The sequence below is a fragment of the Chlamydotis macqueenii genome, chromosome 14, assembly GCF_036417535.1.
Source record: "Chlamydotis macqueenii isolate bChlMac1 chromosome 14, bChlMac1.mat, whole genome shotgun sequence".
Lineage (NCBI taxonomy): Eukaryota > Metazoa > Chordata > Aves > Otidiformes > Otididae > Chlamydotis > Chlamydotis macqueenii.
Window position 1 is genome coordinate 19898227 of NC_141569.1, and position 17026 is coordinate 19915252.

The 17026-nt window shown below is 44.0% G+C and overlaps 1 protein-coding gene across 1 annotated transcript; it reads right to left on the bottom strand.

The window, feature by feature from the left end:
- Positions 1 to 7468: 7468 nt before the first annotated feature.
- YIPF5 (Yip1 domain family member 5) lies at positions 7469 to 16716 on the bottom strand. The gene is made up of 7 exons (XM_086759205.1): positions 16637 to 16716; positions 16265 to 16375; positions 14517 to 14689; positions 13402 to 13547; positions 11189 to 11370; positions 8635 to 10526; positions 7469 to 7719 (listed from the first exon to the last, which is right to left on the bottom strand). Exons 2-6 carry the CDS (start codon positions 16363 to 16365, stop codon positions 10364 to 10366), a joined length of 765 nt encoding a protein of 254 aa, XP_086615331.1. The 5' UTR covers positions 16366 to 16375; positions 16637 to 16716; the 3' UTR covers positions 7469 to 7719; positions 8635 to 10363.
- Positions 16717 to 17026: the final 310 nt, after the last annotated feature.

The following is a 17026-nucleotide window of genomic DNA, read 5'->3' on the forward strand; positions in this document are numbered from 1 at the left end:
CGGCTGAATAAAAAATCTGGCAATGAGAAATCTTGGCCGCGGCGCAGGGGGGATTGAGATAGTATATAAGCACAGGCCAAGGCTGTTTATGCTGCCAGAGTTTCTTGGAAGGAACTCGCCACGTTCCTGCATCTAGCAAGCCCATCTACCCAGCGCACTGCACGTGGGGTGTTCGTGTACCAGTCCTCAGCTCCCTGCGATGGCTAGGGTGTCAACCAAAGGTTATATGAAAAAGAACACAGGGCCATGGCAACCAGACCAACACAGCCGGTGGTATCTGCGTCTTGGGCTCATGTATGTTGGAGTGAAGTGAGTTGTTTGGGGGATTACACTTCAGGTTTCCATGGAAAAAACTCCCATCGAACACACTTCCAGCCGCATTACTGTGTGAACTGAAGAGCGGTTTCAGAGCTTCAGCTCGATGTTTTCAATGAGTGTTATCTAGCTGCTGCCAGCACTTCACAATTTCAAAATTTAGCTTAGCTGTATTTTCTCCAGGGTCTAGAGTTCTGCCTGTATTTGCTTTGAAAGTAACGAAGGAACAAGAAATGGCCTCTGCAGTTATTCAATCATCTGCGTAGCAATGCAGAGAGAAAACAAGCAAACAAATGTGCGGGAGGCAGGAGCAGGGAGGGGGCTGAACGTGAATGCTCCACAGCAGAAAAACGTCGGTATCTCCTCAGAGGTGCTGCACACACAGAGCACGCTGGCTCGCTCGCACAAACAAAATAATTAGAAAGAAATAGGAGCAACCCCTCCTAAAAATCAGTGATATATCAAACTCTGCTGAGTTTTAAGTGGTGATATTCTCCAGGTCAGTAAAATTAGTTTTCTCACCCAGAGCTGGACTCCAGGCTGAGAATAAAATTTTGGGTGTCTTGTAAAACTATCTGAAAGATACTACATGCAAAAAGTACAAAGAAGAACCAAAGAGGTGTTTATTGTGGTGGTCTTGGGGGTTTTTCTGCATCCCGTTCATAGGCACAGGCAGACGCCTTGCTGCCGCATCCCCCACACTACACCCAGGCTCGCGCTCCAGCCCGGCATCGTGCCAGGTTTGGCACTGCAACGGCGAGGGGAACACGGGGCGAGGGGCTTTCAGGGTAGGATTTACTACACGTCGCCATGGCCACTATGTACCTGTGATGACTTATTTATGCAGGAAAAAGCCAAGAAAATACTCCTGACTGAACAGTGCTCCCAACATTTGAACAACTTCATAGCCAGGGAATGTGTTTTTCCTCTCCTTCCCTGTGATTTTCATGATGATTTGTTAAATAATTACAACCCACTACTTACCTCTGAAGCTCGGAGACCTTTTGTGGCTTTATTCCCTCCTGGCATCCTCTAAATAAATCACTGTATATTTGCAGGAAATCGTATGAGAAGGGATAGGAGCAACACATGGAAAATGTAACCCCGTTCCACTCACGCGGATGTTTAAGGGATAAACGACCCCAGCAGGCACAGCAACACGCGGGCACGGCGGCACTGCGTCCTCTGTCCTTGTGTGGAAGTCTGAGCCTGCTAATGGAAGTGATGACTGGGTGGGAAAACCATCGCTAGCGGATATGCAGACAGGAGGATCGCTTTCAAATTTACGCTGGGACCAATCAATCATTTATAATTATGATCTTCTTGTCTTTTGTCAATATGTGTATTTAAAATGTAATTCTGATGCTTTATTCAGATATGACAGTGAAATCACCAGAGATTAATGAGTGAAACGAGAGAGGCCAGTTCAATTTAAAAAAAAAAAATCTCCCATGCAAACCTTGATATTTAAAGCAGATAATGTTATTTAAACATTAAATAAATGAACAGAAATAAACTACTCCATGGCATCAGAATTGTTACCTTGATTGAGTAAATATGTGACTAAATAAATGCATTCAGTCCAAAAGATACTGAAATTGAGTTAACAGAAACATCTGCGTCCCTCAGAAAGCTGTTACTGACACAAAGCTGCAAATTCTCAACCTCCAGACCAAACCGACTATTACGGGATAGTTAAGGACCTCTAGTTTAGATAAAAGGATTTACATTACAAGAATTCCTGCAGAGTATAAAACAGCCGGAGGAGACGCGAAAGCCAGCTGCAGCTAATCCGGCAGATGTTCCTGTGGCTGAGTCCCTGCTACTGGAATCCACACCCAGGGCACTCCTTTTCCACAGATTATATTCGCAGAGACCTTTTCGTTCTTTAGCTTTCAAGAACAATAAAAATGCTATGCCTTTTATTAAAGTAAAATGTAATTAAGTGATTTACTTGCTTTACTGAAGTGCAGGCTTTTACGGGAAAAGCCCTGGACTGACAACGCGCACCAGCGCATCCCCCTCGGAGCACCGTGCTCCCCTTCAGCTGCGGCTGGAAACGCCGTTGCGCTGTTTGCATTTCTGCTAGTTTCTGCCGTGCCTTCAAACACCCCGCGCCCCTCCGCAGAGCGCTGCGGCTCCAGAATTAGCCATCCCATGTTATAACTGCTTACCTGAACTCAGGCCAGTTAACTCCCAGATTTGTTTAACTCAGGGCTGGCTACCAAAATCAGCGGCCTGATTTGCAGAGGACTGAGCAAACACTCCTCCACACAACCAACCATCCGAAGGAAACAAGGACCCTCTTCTCGTGTGTTGCGCAATCAGAAGCGCCCAAAGCCACCATCTTGCACGTATTTAGAGACTGAACTAGACCCAAAATACTCGGTGGTGAAATTGTATGTCTGAAAGGCTCTGGGAAGGTTAAAACACAGAGCGCTATTTTTCCAATACTCCAGCCTGGCTATTTCAGCTGCTTCTGCAAATAACATCTCCATGGCTGATGGCGGTAAATGAGGCCATCAAAGAAAATTTGATGCATGTTCTTCTAATAAAGGTGATGAAAAAACAGGCAGCCTATGCTGAGACAAAAGGAAGAGTAATCTGTGATCAATAAACAAAGCTGCAAACAAGACTAACAAGAGTTTTTATGCTTACATTAGAAGAAAAAGTAAAAGCAACGCATGCGACCATTACTTAGCAGGGAAGGAAAGGAAGTGCTGCGTGACGATAAGGAGGTTAACACACCCTCTTTGTGTGAGCCCTCACCAAAACACCAGCTTAAACCCTTAAAAGGTTAAGACTATTTCTGTAAATGGTGTGTCCATGGAGGGTTATTAAATGATGCCAAAAGATTCTTGGGAACCGGATAGAGCAACTGCTCAGCCACCTGCAGTCATCCTGAGAGCATGTGCGGCAGGCGCAGGGACGGGGCCACAAACGCTGTAGTCACAGAGCGACAAATAAAGCACTTTTTAAAGAGGAAGGCCTGAGGAAAAAATGGTAATGCCTGTAAGGAGGCTGGAAAATAATTAAAAGAATCAGTCTGTAAATACACAGAAGAAAAGTGAAGTGATCTCAGCCAATATGGGACTGTAAGAGAGAAAGCAGGTGAAGAAAACCTAGTTATCTTATTCCGCAGGTAACTGGTCTTATTAAAAAGAGAAGGAGCAGGTGTGATATTGTGACTTACTCAAAACACAGTTCAGAAAAATTTACTATAAAGGTTGAAATGTGAGTGCAAAATTATGACTTCATCGCTATTAAATGCAGGTGATACACTCCACGCTCAGTCTGCGCTACTGACTATTTTAGTCAACTTGGGGCATGAAATTTAAAGATGAGAACAAAGTGGAGGGCACTGCAATCGCTTTGGAGATGGGACTAGAGTTCAAATTGAGCTGTAGGAGCTGGAGAAATGACCTGAATTGTTAAGATGGAATTCATACAGCGCGCAACGCTATTGTAAAGAAGAAACGTCAGTGCCTGTAAACAAGGGGGTAACCGCAGGCTCAGTGGCATTTCTGTAGAAGACGATTTGGGGATTGCAGTGGACAGCCAAACAGTTTTTTCAAGAAAAGACGGGAATGACAGGGGAAATTAGAATGAGTTCTCCATTATGTAAGAGGCTGCTGCCAACAGGAAGAGAATAAGCTATCTTTCATGTCCATTGTGGATAGAATAGTAACAATAAAGTGCATTAAAGGGAGGAAGAAATAAGCCTGACATCATGAACCATTTTCTAATCACAAAGTTAGCAAAGCACTGACAAGGCGTTCAAGGGAGATTGTGCCATTTCCCTCCAGCTGGAGTTGTAAAGGACAGGTCAGGCCTATCTGTCAGAAATGGGATAATCTGGCCTTTACACCAGGTGATGGACTTCTCTGGTGCCAGCCAGACCCAACGTCCCCAGCCGAGGGCAGAGCAGGGTGTGGGAACAGGCAGCCTTCACGGCGGGCACTGGAGAGGCAGCCACGGAGCTGGCGCCGGGAACAAAGCACAGGTGTTAATCCGGCGGGCGGCATTAGAGAACTGGTCTAACACTGGAGGGCTCTGTGTTCAGCCCCGCACGCCGGGTCCTGCCTGCTCTCCCATGGTGGAGAAACGGGCCCTACTGCCGGCTGCACGTGCCCACCCCAGCCCCATAACGGGGACCCGGAGGAAGGGGCTTCCCCCAGGGAACCACCCTTAAGTGCTCCCAGGAGGGTGATGAAACACGGCATCCATGTGACTTTCAGATATCAGTTCTGAGGCCTCACTTCAGAAAATCTGGATCCAATTCCATGAGCGTGGCCACTAGCCTGATCCGCCGAGTGCGACGAGATGGTGACAAGCCAGCCAGAAGCTTGCGGTTCCACGGTGTGTCTGCTGTGCAGAGAACCCCATCTCACTTTCCTGGAACACTCTATTTCAAAAGATAAAAATACTCTTTGTATCCTCAAGGGGAATGTTAAAATTTCTCAAATCCCATGCAAAACGATTAAAGGTAATTCTGTACCTTGCAGGTTCAGGGCTTTTAAAATAAACCAAACAAGTATTTGGCAGAATTTGGCTAAATTAATCTGTAAGAAAGCAGAGTGGCAAGTAATGTAACATCTGCTGTTGGCATTAGCTAAGTGCAGACATTGCCTTCTTTAGATCTCCTAACCTTGTCTGAACCAGTAATTTTTAATTGGGATAAACACTGGAATGAGAAAATCATCCTGAATTTAAATGTTTCCATCTGTGAATCAATAAAGCGACCACACTTCCAGCAGAACCTTGCCAAGAAGCTAGATTATCTTTTCCTATTGACAATTAACATTTGAACTAGCCACTAAATCAATCAGAAGATGGATTCATATTAATAAACTGAAGATTAAATAAGGAAAAAGGGACTGAACTCATTAAAATCCTCCTTAACCTGTCATGAGTCTTTAGTGTTTGTCTTGATGGTAAAAGGACAACATGAGCTTCAACTTTCCTGGGCAACTGAACGTAAGCAGGTTAATACAGTAAGTGTTTAAGATGGATTTTCATTTCTGCAGATTGTATCTTTACCAAAAGTCCTCTACGAGCATACTGTTCAGACTCTGCATTTCTGAGGTAAGGAGCTGGCATCAATCTATCAACACTGAAATCCTTTTCTCTGTGGAAGCGGCTCATCCAAGCAGAGGCTCGGGAGACTGGGCACCGCTTGGGTCTGACGTTGACGGGAGTAGCGGTACTAGCCAAGTGTTGTAGCCTGTTGGGTTTATTTGTAAATGAGGATATTTGTCCAGCTTTGCCTGACATAATTATTGGCCAAATATTCATCTTGTTGATTCAGCTAAGCCTCCTGTTGAGCTAAATAGGAATTTTGCCTGAAAGAACTGAGGAGCTGGCACCCACCCGAGCAGGATAAATCACGCCCCAAGTAAGAACGTCTGGATTTTACCCTGAGGCCCAAATGGCCTCGAGTTTGGACTCACACAAACTGCTGGAGATCAGCCTTCGCTGGTGCTTGCTGCCAATGGGCCTGGAAAGACTCTGCTGAAAAGTTCTGGGACCAGCGCTCAGCTGGACCATTAAACTGTGTATCTCCAGTGACCTCCCTCTGACAGGCTCACCAGCGGACAGGCTATGTGGAGGAAACCCTGCGCAGATCTCGGAGGTGAGGTATCCTCCTGTAATGCATTGAGTAACGTGAGATGCAAACCTTGCACTCACAAAGGGGGAAAACACGCCCTGTGCCACAGGAGCCACCTAATGCATTGTGCTAGGGTACGGGCAGTCCAGAGAGAGGGAATCTTCCCGACTCCTCTTTTAGGAGAAGAAAACACAGGAAGGTAAAGAGTGCCTTTGGCAGGGTCTGCTTCAAAGCCTGATGGTGACTTCACATCACTACGGTGGCCGCACGCAGGAGAGACTGGCTCACGGGAACTGGGGATGTCTTTCTGATGGGAGCACAGAATGCTTCCTACCTTTGGCTTCAGCTCTTGCACAAAAGCGGATGCAAATTTCGTGACTGAAAAGCAAATAGGTCAGGTAGATCAGTAGGTAAGGCAGGGATCAAAGAAGATTAGATTTTCCAATGACAAGTAGATTGTAATTCCAAGAACGATTGGAGTTTGTGTAAAGAAACAAGAGCAACGCCCTTCTTCCTAAAGACAAGTAATTACAGTACAATTTTTGAAAGAGGCCTATTCCAGAACTAATGTCTAATTTTAGACAATCTTCCACTTCACCATTCCTGATGAGGACCAGAGAATCCTCGCCTTTCTAATGTCAGTACTTCCTGCAATAAGGCAAAGAAATAATAGGAGAAAAAAAAAAAATGCCCTTAAGAGCACAATGCTTGCAGTCCTTCCGAAAACATGGACTGTTGTTTGGCTAATGGCCTGCTGGCTTTGATTAGGAAAGCACAGAGCTGGCAAACACAATTGACGGACTTTTCAATTACAAAACCTCCTCCCACTGTCAAACTGTGTCCCAGAGAGCTGGTCTGAGAATTCATCTGTGGAGAATGACCCCGTTATGTTTTGCTGGAATGAAGATTATCAAATGCAGCCGGACTCACACAAATTACAGATGTCTCCTTATTCCGTTCCTCACCTACAAAACAGGACAACAGCATCTCACAGAATGCTCAAGGATAACCACGACAAAGAATATGAGCTTCTCACATCTTGAGAAATTAGGGGTTGCAACTCCTGAACAACAAAAAATATTTTAAAAACTTGTCTAATCCCATAGATTGTATAAATAATTTGTTTCTGTTCTGAGAGGGAAGCTACGTAACTAAATTTTAAAAGCACAGCAAAGAACATGTCAGCTTACACAGACAAAAGGTGCCCATGAGACAGTGCTACAACACAACACAATCCACGCTAGAGAAGAACTTGCCCGTCTGTATCAGCCAACAGCTGGAAAGGCAGCGTATTACCCAGAGAAAAATAATTGTATGTGCTTTTGGACTGTGTACAGAAAATGAAGGGACCTCTGGTAACGTGAAAAATAAAAGCTGGTCAGGAATATTACAGCTTTGTACAAAGAATGAGATGTAGCAAAGGTTTCCCATTGCCAGGAGGGCTACCCAGCGCACACAGCATCTCCGCTAATTTGACAGGCCGTGACTGAAATGAATCCCTTCCCCACTAAACGAAACAGAAACCCAGCTTGACAACATCAGCTGTCTGGCTCTCCGGGAATGTAATTGCTATTGATGTTGTGGGAGACAAGCAAGGAGGGGAGGAGGAGGGGGAAGGCTTCCTGACGCTGAGCTGCGCCAGCCCGGAGTCCTGCCTCACCGTCCGTCAGCAGCACTGCGGTACAGCAGAAGCATCCTTGCTCATCAGATACGTTGCAGGCCCACCCAGTGGAGAAGCAGGAAACAGCAAGCCCCGGTTACTCCACTCCTTCATCTTCTGCTAAAAGACTCAGCACCTAACATGAACAGCAGGCACAGAAAGCTTCTCCAGCTAAATCAACAGGCACAGTGAAAAGATGCGCTCTCTTTTCCAACCCCGTTTCAGGGGTATGACACGTGTGATACCATACCCCAAAGCACTGTTCTTCTAGCTAATGTGGTTCCTAAAAAACATTAACAAACTTCCAAAAACTGGTATTGATACAGACTTGCACCATGCATTAGTGAGCGACTCACTTCCACTGACTGCTCTCGGGCTGTGACGCAGCCCAGCCTTCAGGTTATTACAGGCAATCAATAGAATTGATTGTGGAAAGGCAATAAACAGTCAATGGAGCACATTAATTAACGTACCAGAAATGTGGGATATTTAAGACTCCCAGTCTAGACGTAACATTGTGTTTTTATAAAGTCCTCTATGAATTAAAGCGTTTGATTTTCTGCTCCCACCCACTTCTCTTCTGCCCCCAAGACACCAATTAGAAATTCACTGCTAAATTCTTTGCAATGTGAGCTGAAGAACACAAAATGGTCCTGAAACTCACTGCTCAAACCCCACTGCTGGAGTAGAGCATGCAGCATCCTCCACTGCCAGAACAAGGACTTTGTGAACATATACAGCTAAACAAACACCTTGCCACACGGCCTTCCCAAACTCAGCAGTTGCACTGCCAGCGCTATACTGAGACAATCTAATTTTAATGTTTTTCCTGCACACTTAGTTTACTCATGCTGTGCTGACATACGAGGTTATTTTAACAGTTTAACACATAAATCACCCTGGAAGCTACCTACAGAATCAGTGCAAGCTGTAAGAAGTGAACCACATTTGTATATGCAAGGTAAGCTTAATTAGCCTGCTTCACAAAAATACAATATTTGGATATTAGAATCAGATGTGCTCAAGAAAGTATCTGAGCTTTTATACTTACCAGAGTAATTCTGTATTTAAACAGGCCTCATTAGCAAAGGAAATCACTGTAATTTATTTGCACAAATACAGGACATCATGCTCCGTCAGCAGGTAATGTTCTTCACTAAAAGGAGTAAGAACTTTGTGCGCCAAGGCAGATGTGGTCTACTAATCCAAAGAAAGCAGAACTGTGAAGTACAGAGTAAAACTTTTTGCTAAATAAAACCAACTCACCACTTCTATTTAGGATGATAATTTGTAATAAAACATCAAAGCAGAAAATTATCTGGGCTCTAGAATTCACTTCTGGAAGGAAATGGAAGTCTGTCTACGAACAGACCATTCCACGGGCATGACAGATGAACATCAGACTAACACCTGCAGTAAATTCAACGCAGTGAAATCCCTTCGATTAAATCACTGAAGAAATGGTAGTTATAAACCAGCACTTTCACTTTGTTACAGTGCTTGTGTTTTTCTTTTCCAGGGCAGAGAATTACTATCTACACAGTAACCTTCCCTCCCTAGTCTGAGCTAAAATATGTCTGTATCCTTTTCTTGCTTATTTTAAGAACTAGCAACTGCTTATTTGAAGAGCAATCATTTTGGCTTTCCCAGTTCTTACATTTGTAATGCTTCTTGTAAGTGCCTAACATCACAAACCAGATTACACTTCTCATGTAAGAGTATTTGTGACTGAAGCAAGTACCAAATCCACTAACTGAACACCATTTCAAGTGATTCCCCTTCAATACTGAAGTTTCTATTTTAATAACTGAACTCCATTAAAAAAGAAAGATTAGAAAAATCAAACACCTTTTTCAAAATTTAAGGAAAATTTAATCAATACACCTTAAATTATTTTACAGTAACTACAATACTGACAAGCATAACATTTTCAAAATGGTGTTTTTCTTGGAAGTACTGCAAAAGAGATTACTCTTCATCTACTAGTATGTGCACCCTTGGGAGAAGAAACTCTAATTGAAATTATCTTCAGATATCCAAGTTAACATAGAGCTACTTAGACATCCAAACGCAGCCATATTTCAAGTGTGGCAAAATTACAGATCCCTTTAACTTTTAAGCATCTGTTTTCTAATTCATAATTTAAGCCTCGTAAGTCCTGAAATACTATCACATTGAATGAACAAATAAATGAGACGAAAGAGCTTAAGAGTATATTTGCTAAAATATAGAAAATACTCTAATTGCTTTGTTCATTTGTGCATTTTGCTTTTGGTAAGAGGGGACAAGAAACAGGTTCTTTTTTATTGCAGATTTATTCAGAGAACCCCAAATCTACGTCATCTGCAGTTAACTTTTTCTGATAAAAATCTATCAGTCTATAACTGCAATCCTTCTCCCTCCCTCCCCTAAAAAAACCAAACCAAAACAAAACAAACAGAACAACAACAAAAAAAACCCCAAACAAAATCCCCTAACCCTCAAATAAACAACCAAAAGTTACTTTTCTAAAGATACAGGAATGGGAAAGAAATTGCATTAACCTGATACGCATACTTATTAAAGCTATAGACACCTCAGGTCAATTGAAAACAGTATTCAAAGTCCCAAGAAAGTGAACACGAGACATTTGCTTTCATTGTTCCAGATGATTCAAAACAGGTCTAGGTTTCATGACAGCAACACTATACAGTTGTTTGCAGCTGTTTCTGGTCCAACTAATGTTCCAAGTTGATGTTTTCATTTTGGCCCACTGGAGTCCAACAGTTTGGACAGTTTATTCAAAACACAGAAATGAGAGCAAAGACTCCATACAATAAAGCACAGGGGTATGCTACTAGAAGTTGTTGTCCTTCCATTGCTAAGGCAGAAATAAAGATTTTGGAAGCAGAAAAACTGCACCAGCCAATGATGGCAGCCGTGAGAATAATCCCCATCATCCCCCTGTAAAGACAGAAGTAAAAAGAGAATTCATGTAAGACTTGTGTATATATGCTTACAGAAGTCCTAACTGGACTCCTTCTAAGATCTTTTACAGATTCTAAGATGAATTTTAGCTTTTATCTTTGATTGTTAAAATTAATTAGTTCCAGTAAAGACTTCAGAATGATATTGTTCAATTATGACAACATAACACCCCCCCTCAAAACTAGCTTTGTGCATATGAAATGTAAAAGTGGCGAGTACTGTAACTGCAGCAAGTTACTTCTTTTCAGTTCCTAATTTCATATAGTTAAGAGTAATCACACTAATTTTCTTCTGTTTGTCAAATTCACATTTGCACCTTAAATTGATTACTTTTAGACTTTACAGGTACTGAGACTTGTCAGCTTTGAATCTGACTGAAAACAGACTTGATAGTTATTTTAGTCTATGTATTTAAAAGCTGTTAGCTGACTTATAGATAAAACCAGTATTCACCTATCTTTCATGCAGCAAACACCTGAAGACTGTTGACATTTATGTTTTCACACTTACTACAAACTCCTGTCATATTCAAATTATATGCAGCTTCATCACTGAATAGGAAAATTCCTTTTAATAACTTCCTTCACCATCTCACAGGGAAGAAATCTATTACCAAATTATAAAAATTATGTACTCACTGCAATGAAAATACAATTGCGAAAGTGGAAAGCAGGATCATAGGAAGAAGACAGTATCCGAGGACACTGGCAACACAGCCAAACGAGACTCCCGTCATGCTCATTAAGTTCAGGAGACAAAACATCCCTAAACATCCGATTGCACTTATTCCGTACACATAACCAAACTGAATTTTACCAGCCTGAAAGTCAAGCAGAGTAACGCAGGTTAGTTACCAGAACAAGCAACGCCTCCCACAAACAACGGGAAAAGGAAAGTGTTTACAGAGCATCTTCACTTTCTCCATTGTCCCCCTCCCCCAGTTCCAATATTCCAATTCAACAGGCAGGATTTTCCCACCACCTGAATGCCAGACACCTGCACACTCCAGGCACCCAGGAGGTACATTTATCCTAACTTTACCTATCTCGACAAACACATTTTGATCAAATTGTTATTGTTTGATTTGGGCTGCAAAAAGCCTATGAATTCTTTACAGTTTAATCAACTAACTTCTCCTGCTGATTGACTACTTGCAATAATATTCACAGAGCTACTGTATAACAAAGACCAAAAAATTGTAATTCATTAATTTCTTGACAAATCCAGAGCTACAGTCCTTCAGTTTGTGATAGACTCCACAAAGTTACAGCACAACATAAATTATAAAAAATCCCCAGAAACAGCTGAAGCCGAGCTGTACAGCACTGTATATGAACGGCAGAATTAACTCATGTAGATTTTTAAAAGTCAAAATCAGAACTTTGCTTACTAGCAAGTACGTAGAAAACATGCATGCATTATTCCAAAATGTATCTTATGTCATCATGTGTTTTTCCAAGGATGAGACTGATCTTCCCTTGTAACATCTGTCAAATCGCGCACAGTGCCCGGTGTCCACCCCTGCAGGAACACAGGGCCACACGGCCACTGAAGCTACGAAGGTGTGCAGCTTCAGGGTCTGTCTTCCACTACTAACTTCCAGAATAAGGTTACTTATAACCCAGCTCTCTTGTTCCTCAAGCGCTACAGAAAACAATCATGTCTCCTTTCATCTTTTTGCTAGGCTAAGCTTGTTTTCTTTCGCTACATTCAATGTTTTTAAAGAAAACAAAGCACACAGAAGAAATTGATAATTTCATAGGAAAAGAACATTCAAACATATCTATTATAAACATGCTCATTAATTCCAATAGCCTAGTTTCCATGAATAAAGGTTACTTATAAAAGTAGGCTTAAATTCCCCCTGGTACCAAACCACTGTTCTAAGTGCCGCAGCGATGTGAAGTTCTAGTGCCTGAAGTCATTCAGAGAGAAAAACGGCCTAAGAATATTGATGCTTTCAAAGACAAGGAAGATTGTTTGCTGCTACTCTGTCATTTCATAATTGACACTTTTGAGTCATTACAGCACAATCTTATTCCAATTAAGCTCAACTAAAACACCACCAGGATTCAACAGCTGCTGACCTATTAAGAAGTATAAACAATGTGAAAGCAGGTTTACTTTAGAAGTGTTTTTTTTTCACCAGACTGACACTTGATGCTGAAAGTTACACGTAATGTACTGGTGCTTAAGAAATCACTTTTTAAACACGAATTTCGAGTTTCCTTGCCTCCTGAATATCAGTAAAGAACAATGAATAAAGAGTATCGAGCAAAGAAATACAAAGAAACAAATCAGAGAAATAGACTCAAATATCAAACACAATAAGAGTTAAAAAATAAAATAAACTCCTAAATGAGTAAATGAAATAAATATTCAAATATTTAATGTGTTCATTGTTCTGATTCCTGTAAGACAGAAGATAACAGAGACACTGCAAAAAGACAAAGTATGATTCCAAAAGTAAAACATCTCAATCTACAAAAACCCCCCAAACAGGTAAAAATCTGAGAACGTGGGTCACACCCATTCCTGTGACAGAAGGGAGCCATATTCCCCAAAAGCAAAGTCTGAAAAGAAGTGTGAATTACACCGAAATAACTGCCATGCAACAAGGAAGCACAAAGCCTGGGATGCTCCACTGAAGTTAAGTGATCATGAACTCATTAACTTCAATCAGCGGTGTGTGAAGTTCCAGCTCCTCTTCCATGCAGCTACAAATTCTTGGTCAGGATGTGTTTGGCCTCCACGCCAAGAAGTCCCTTCCAATAAATGTACAGGTAACCTGGCTTTTTTCCCAGTGTTTCCAAGAACATTAATGCACACACAGTGACAATCAGTATCTTACCAGCAGTAACGTGGCTCCAAAAGCCAGACAGAAGACCATTGGCCCAGCCAGATCAGTCTCATTCATGATGCTGCCGTCCGCCACTTTTAACGGGTGTAGCACTGTTAGTGTCTTCTGCCAGATGTGGTCAAAATTGATCCCCAATTCTACAAATTACATCAAAAGAATTATGCACATTTATTTCATTTTTTCCCTTCCTATTGACCCCATTGCTTCACTCTTAGTTTTCCCTGCCTCTCCACTTCTCAGTCTCCTCTAGACACCATCCTATGGGGACCACAGGAACGAGTCATTCCATCCTGCCCCTAGCTACTGAGTGTGCTGCCTCCACAGATCCCACATCTCGAACGCTCAGAACGACAAAGTGGTTTCCAAAGGACCAGGTAAGAGCATAAGCGCAGTGTTCGGGGCCAGCTATCACTCGCCTACCTGAGGCTCTGGGAAGCATCTATGTAAACAAAATAATTTTTTGAAGAATACAAAAAAAGCACAGGAAGGTGGAAGGTACGTTAAAAGGTACAGGTGATAGGTATCACGAATACCTCTCTCTCTAACCAGTAACAGTTGAGGGTTTCGTCAGTTGTTAGGTTCTGAGCAATGATGGATATAAGCTGGAAACCGAAACCATCGATCCAGACACCAACTACATCTCCATTCTGGCATTCCGCACGGGCTGTATTCTACACAGGCACTTCCACAGTGCTCGGCATTCCTCTTTAGCAATGAAAGATTTCAGTTCTAACCAAAGAATCAACTGAAACTAACTGCGTCGATTTAGTTCTTAAGAAGTGTGCAATTTAAGCATTATTTGCAAAAAGAGAAATATGAAGTGTTTTGTCTCAGGTGCTGTAGGAAATCAGTTCACCCATTTAACTGATTACATCTTCCACAGACCAGCTGGTATGAAGTAATAAAGCACAAATTTAAAACTGCAGAAGTTCACACAAGAACCTGTGTTTCACATACTGAAATACAGTTAAATAAAAAAAAAAAAAAAAAAAGAGAATTTCAAATCAACCGTGCACTTCCAGAAGTAGGGAATACACACCCTGCTATTCAACTTCTTCCCAAATTGGGAAGAGTTTTGGATTTTGGCCATAAAGCAGAAGTTATACCTTCTAATAGAGGAGGCTCATCCTCAAAATTACTTCCATAAAAAGACTGTGCTGAAGTTGGAGTGTATGTCTGCGTTGGCTGGTAAATCTGCCCTGTGTAAGGCTGCTGCTGCTGCACCATGTCTGGAGGGACAAATCCGCTCTGTTGAGAGTACTCGTAGCCTCCATACTGCCTGCAAAGAACGACATCGCATTACGGACAGATACAGACTTTCACTGTAAACACCTCCCGGCAAAAGCAAAGCTTATTTTCAGAAAATAAGTTGCAGCAAACAATCCCTTCTTTCTTCTTTTATAAAAAGCCACATTAGATGATCCCCACATGGCCCCCTACTCAGATCCAGGCCATTTAGGCACACGGCCACGTCCATCAACTCAAACCCTTATAAACAACACGCTGTGAGGCTAAACAACAGAATTCTTGCTATACATGCTAGGATTGCTTTTTCATTTTAAATCAGAGGCCTGGGGAAATGAGCGTTATCCATTGACTGAATTACTGCTACAGGCTGTAGAGCTGTAAAAGAGTAGGAAAATTTTCCATTTCAAACTTGTTCAAATATTGTCCGTTAATTACTACGGACATCTGGTTTGATGCAGGCAGTAGTCTGCTCTTTAGGATGTTTATTTGCAAACTCACTAACAGAGAACCAAGTTGTTCATACTATCACTTTTGTTACCCTTTATATTTAAAAAAAAAATAGTTTAATTTTTAAAAAAACAAACGCTGTTTTCCCCTTCACTTTGGCACCATGTGTACCAGGCAACACTATGACCTATCAGGAGTTACGATACAGACATTAAACACATTATGACACCTACCTACGGGACATGATGCAGAGGAAAAAAAGGGTGACTTTTCAGTTTCTATTTCACATATTCACAATTATTTACTATCAAATAAATTTATACTGACTTTAGAATACTTTCTGTTATAATTTTTACGCATACATATGTATACTACTATCTTTAAAGAAAATAAATAAATCAAAGCTATTCTCTGTTCCTAAACAAACTCATAAGTTATTCTTGACAGTAACCATTTCCCAGTCTGACTACAAAGATTTCAGTAAACATCTTCAAAATATTTAACTATGGAAACCTGACATAAACAAGGAAAACTCAGAACTCCTCCTTTCGTCCCTTGTGTTAGTAGATCTCAGCCTCATCACAGCCCTGCGATCCTTTTCGGGACGCAAACAGGCACCAGCCTGCTCCGTCTCTGGCAGGGATCAGAGAGGTCACGCAACCGACCAGACCCTCAGCCTGGGTACGGACAAAGGGCTGCTCAGAACTCCCCTGGCCCAGAAACGCCCGCGACACTTCCCCACCGGAGCCCAGGAATCGCTGCTGACATTGCAGGCTCACTCATGTGACACTTCTACTGCCTGAGTGACTGGAGACAAGCTTACAGAACAGTGGTATTTGTTTTCCCAAAGATGTGAGCATTATTCACATAATTTAAATTACTCATATAATCGCTCTTTCAGTTTTCTAATCTTTGCTTTAAAACACAAAAGGTAGCCAACGTACAACTGCTTTATACCTCCATTTACGGGATGTACCCTATGCTCTTCACAGAGCAGAGCAACGGGAACTCAATTACAGCATCAACAACCGGCGGACAGGCCAGGCACGTTGTGCGCAGCCAGACTGGCCCGGGCGCGGCCGGACGCGGGCCCGGCGGCGGAGCAGCGCGGCTCGGGGCTCACACCGGCCCCGCGCGGCGCAGGGCACGCCCGAGGTACCTGCTGTACGGCCGCCCGCTGCAGTCGTAGGCCTGCGTCTGGTCATCGATGCTGTAACTCGTCTGGAAGAAGTCGGTGTTGAAGCTGTCAAACCCCGACATGGCCAGCTACCTGCAAGAGAACAGCCCGGTTTGCTCGGCTCTCCCAACCCAGCGGGAGGGCTCGGTCCCTCTCTTCGGGGAGACCCAGCGGCTCCGGCCGCTCGCTTCCCCGCAGGGCCCGGCGCCGGGCCCGCCGCGAGCTCCCGAACGCGCAGGAGCCGTATCGGGAGGTCCCGTCCCGTCCCGTCCCCTCCCCGCCGCCCCCGCTCCGGCCGGCCCCGGCCCCGGCCCCGGCCCCGCTCGCCCCGCGGGGAGGCGGCGGGGGCCCCACCTGCAGCCCCTCCGGGCCGGCCCCGCACCCGCCGCCGCGGCCCCTCCGACGTGTCACCCAGCGCCGCGAGCGCTTCCGGGGCCAGCGCGGCCGCGCATGCGCACGGCGAGCCCAGCGCAGCACCGCCCCCGGGCACGCACCGCCCCTTCCCTCCCGCCCCCGCCCCCGCCCCCGCCCCCTGCCCGCGTGGCGCCCGCCGCCGCCCCTGCCGCGCATGCGCCCCGCCGCGTTGCCAAGGAGACGGGGCGCGGGGCGGCGGGAAGATGGCGGCTGGGAGCGGGATGGCGGCGCGGGCGGCTGGGAGCCCCTGTCCGCACCGCTCTGCGGCCGCTGGCGGGGCGCGGCGGCCTCGGGCCCGCCCTGCGGCAGGGCTCGGTGCCCCTCTCAGCG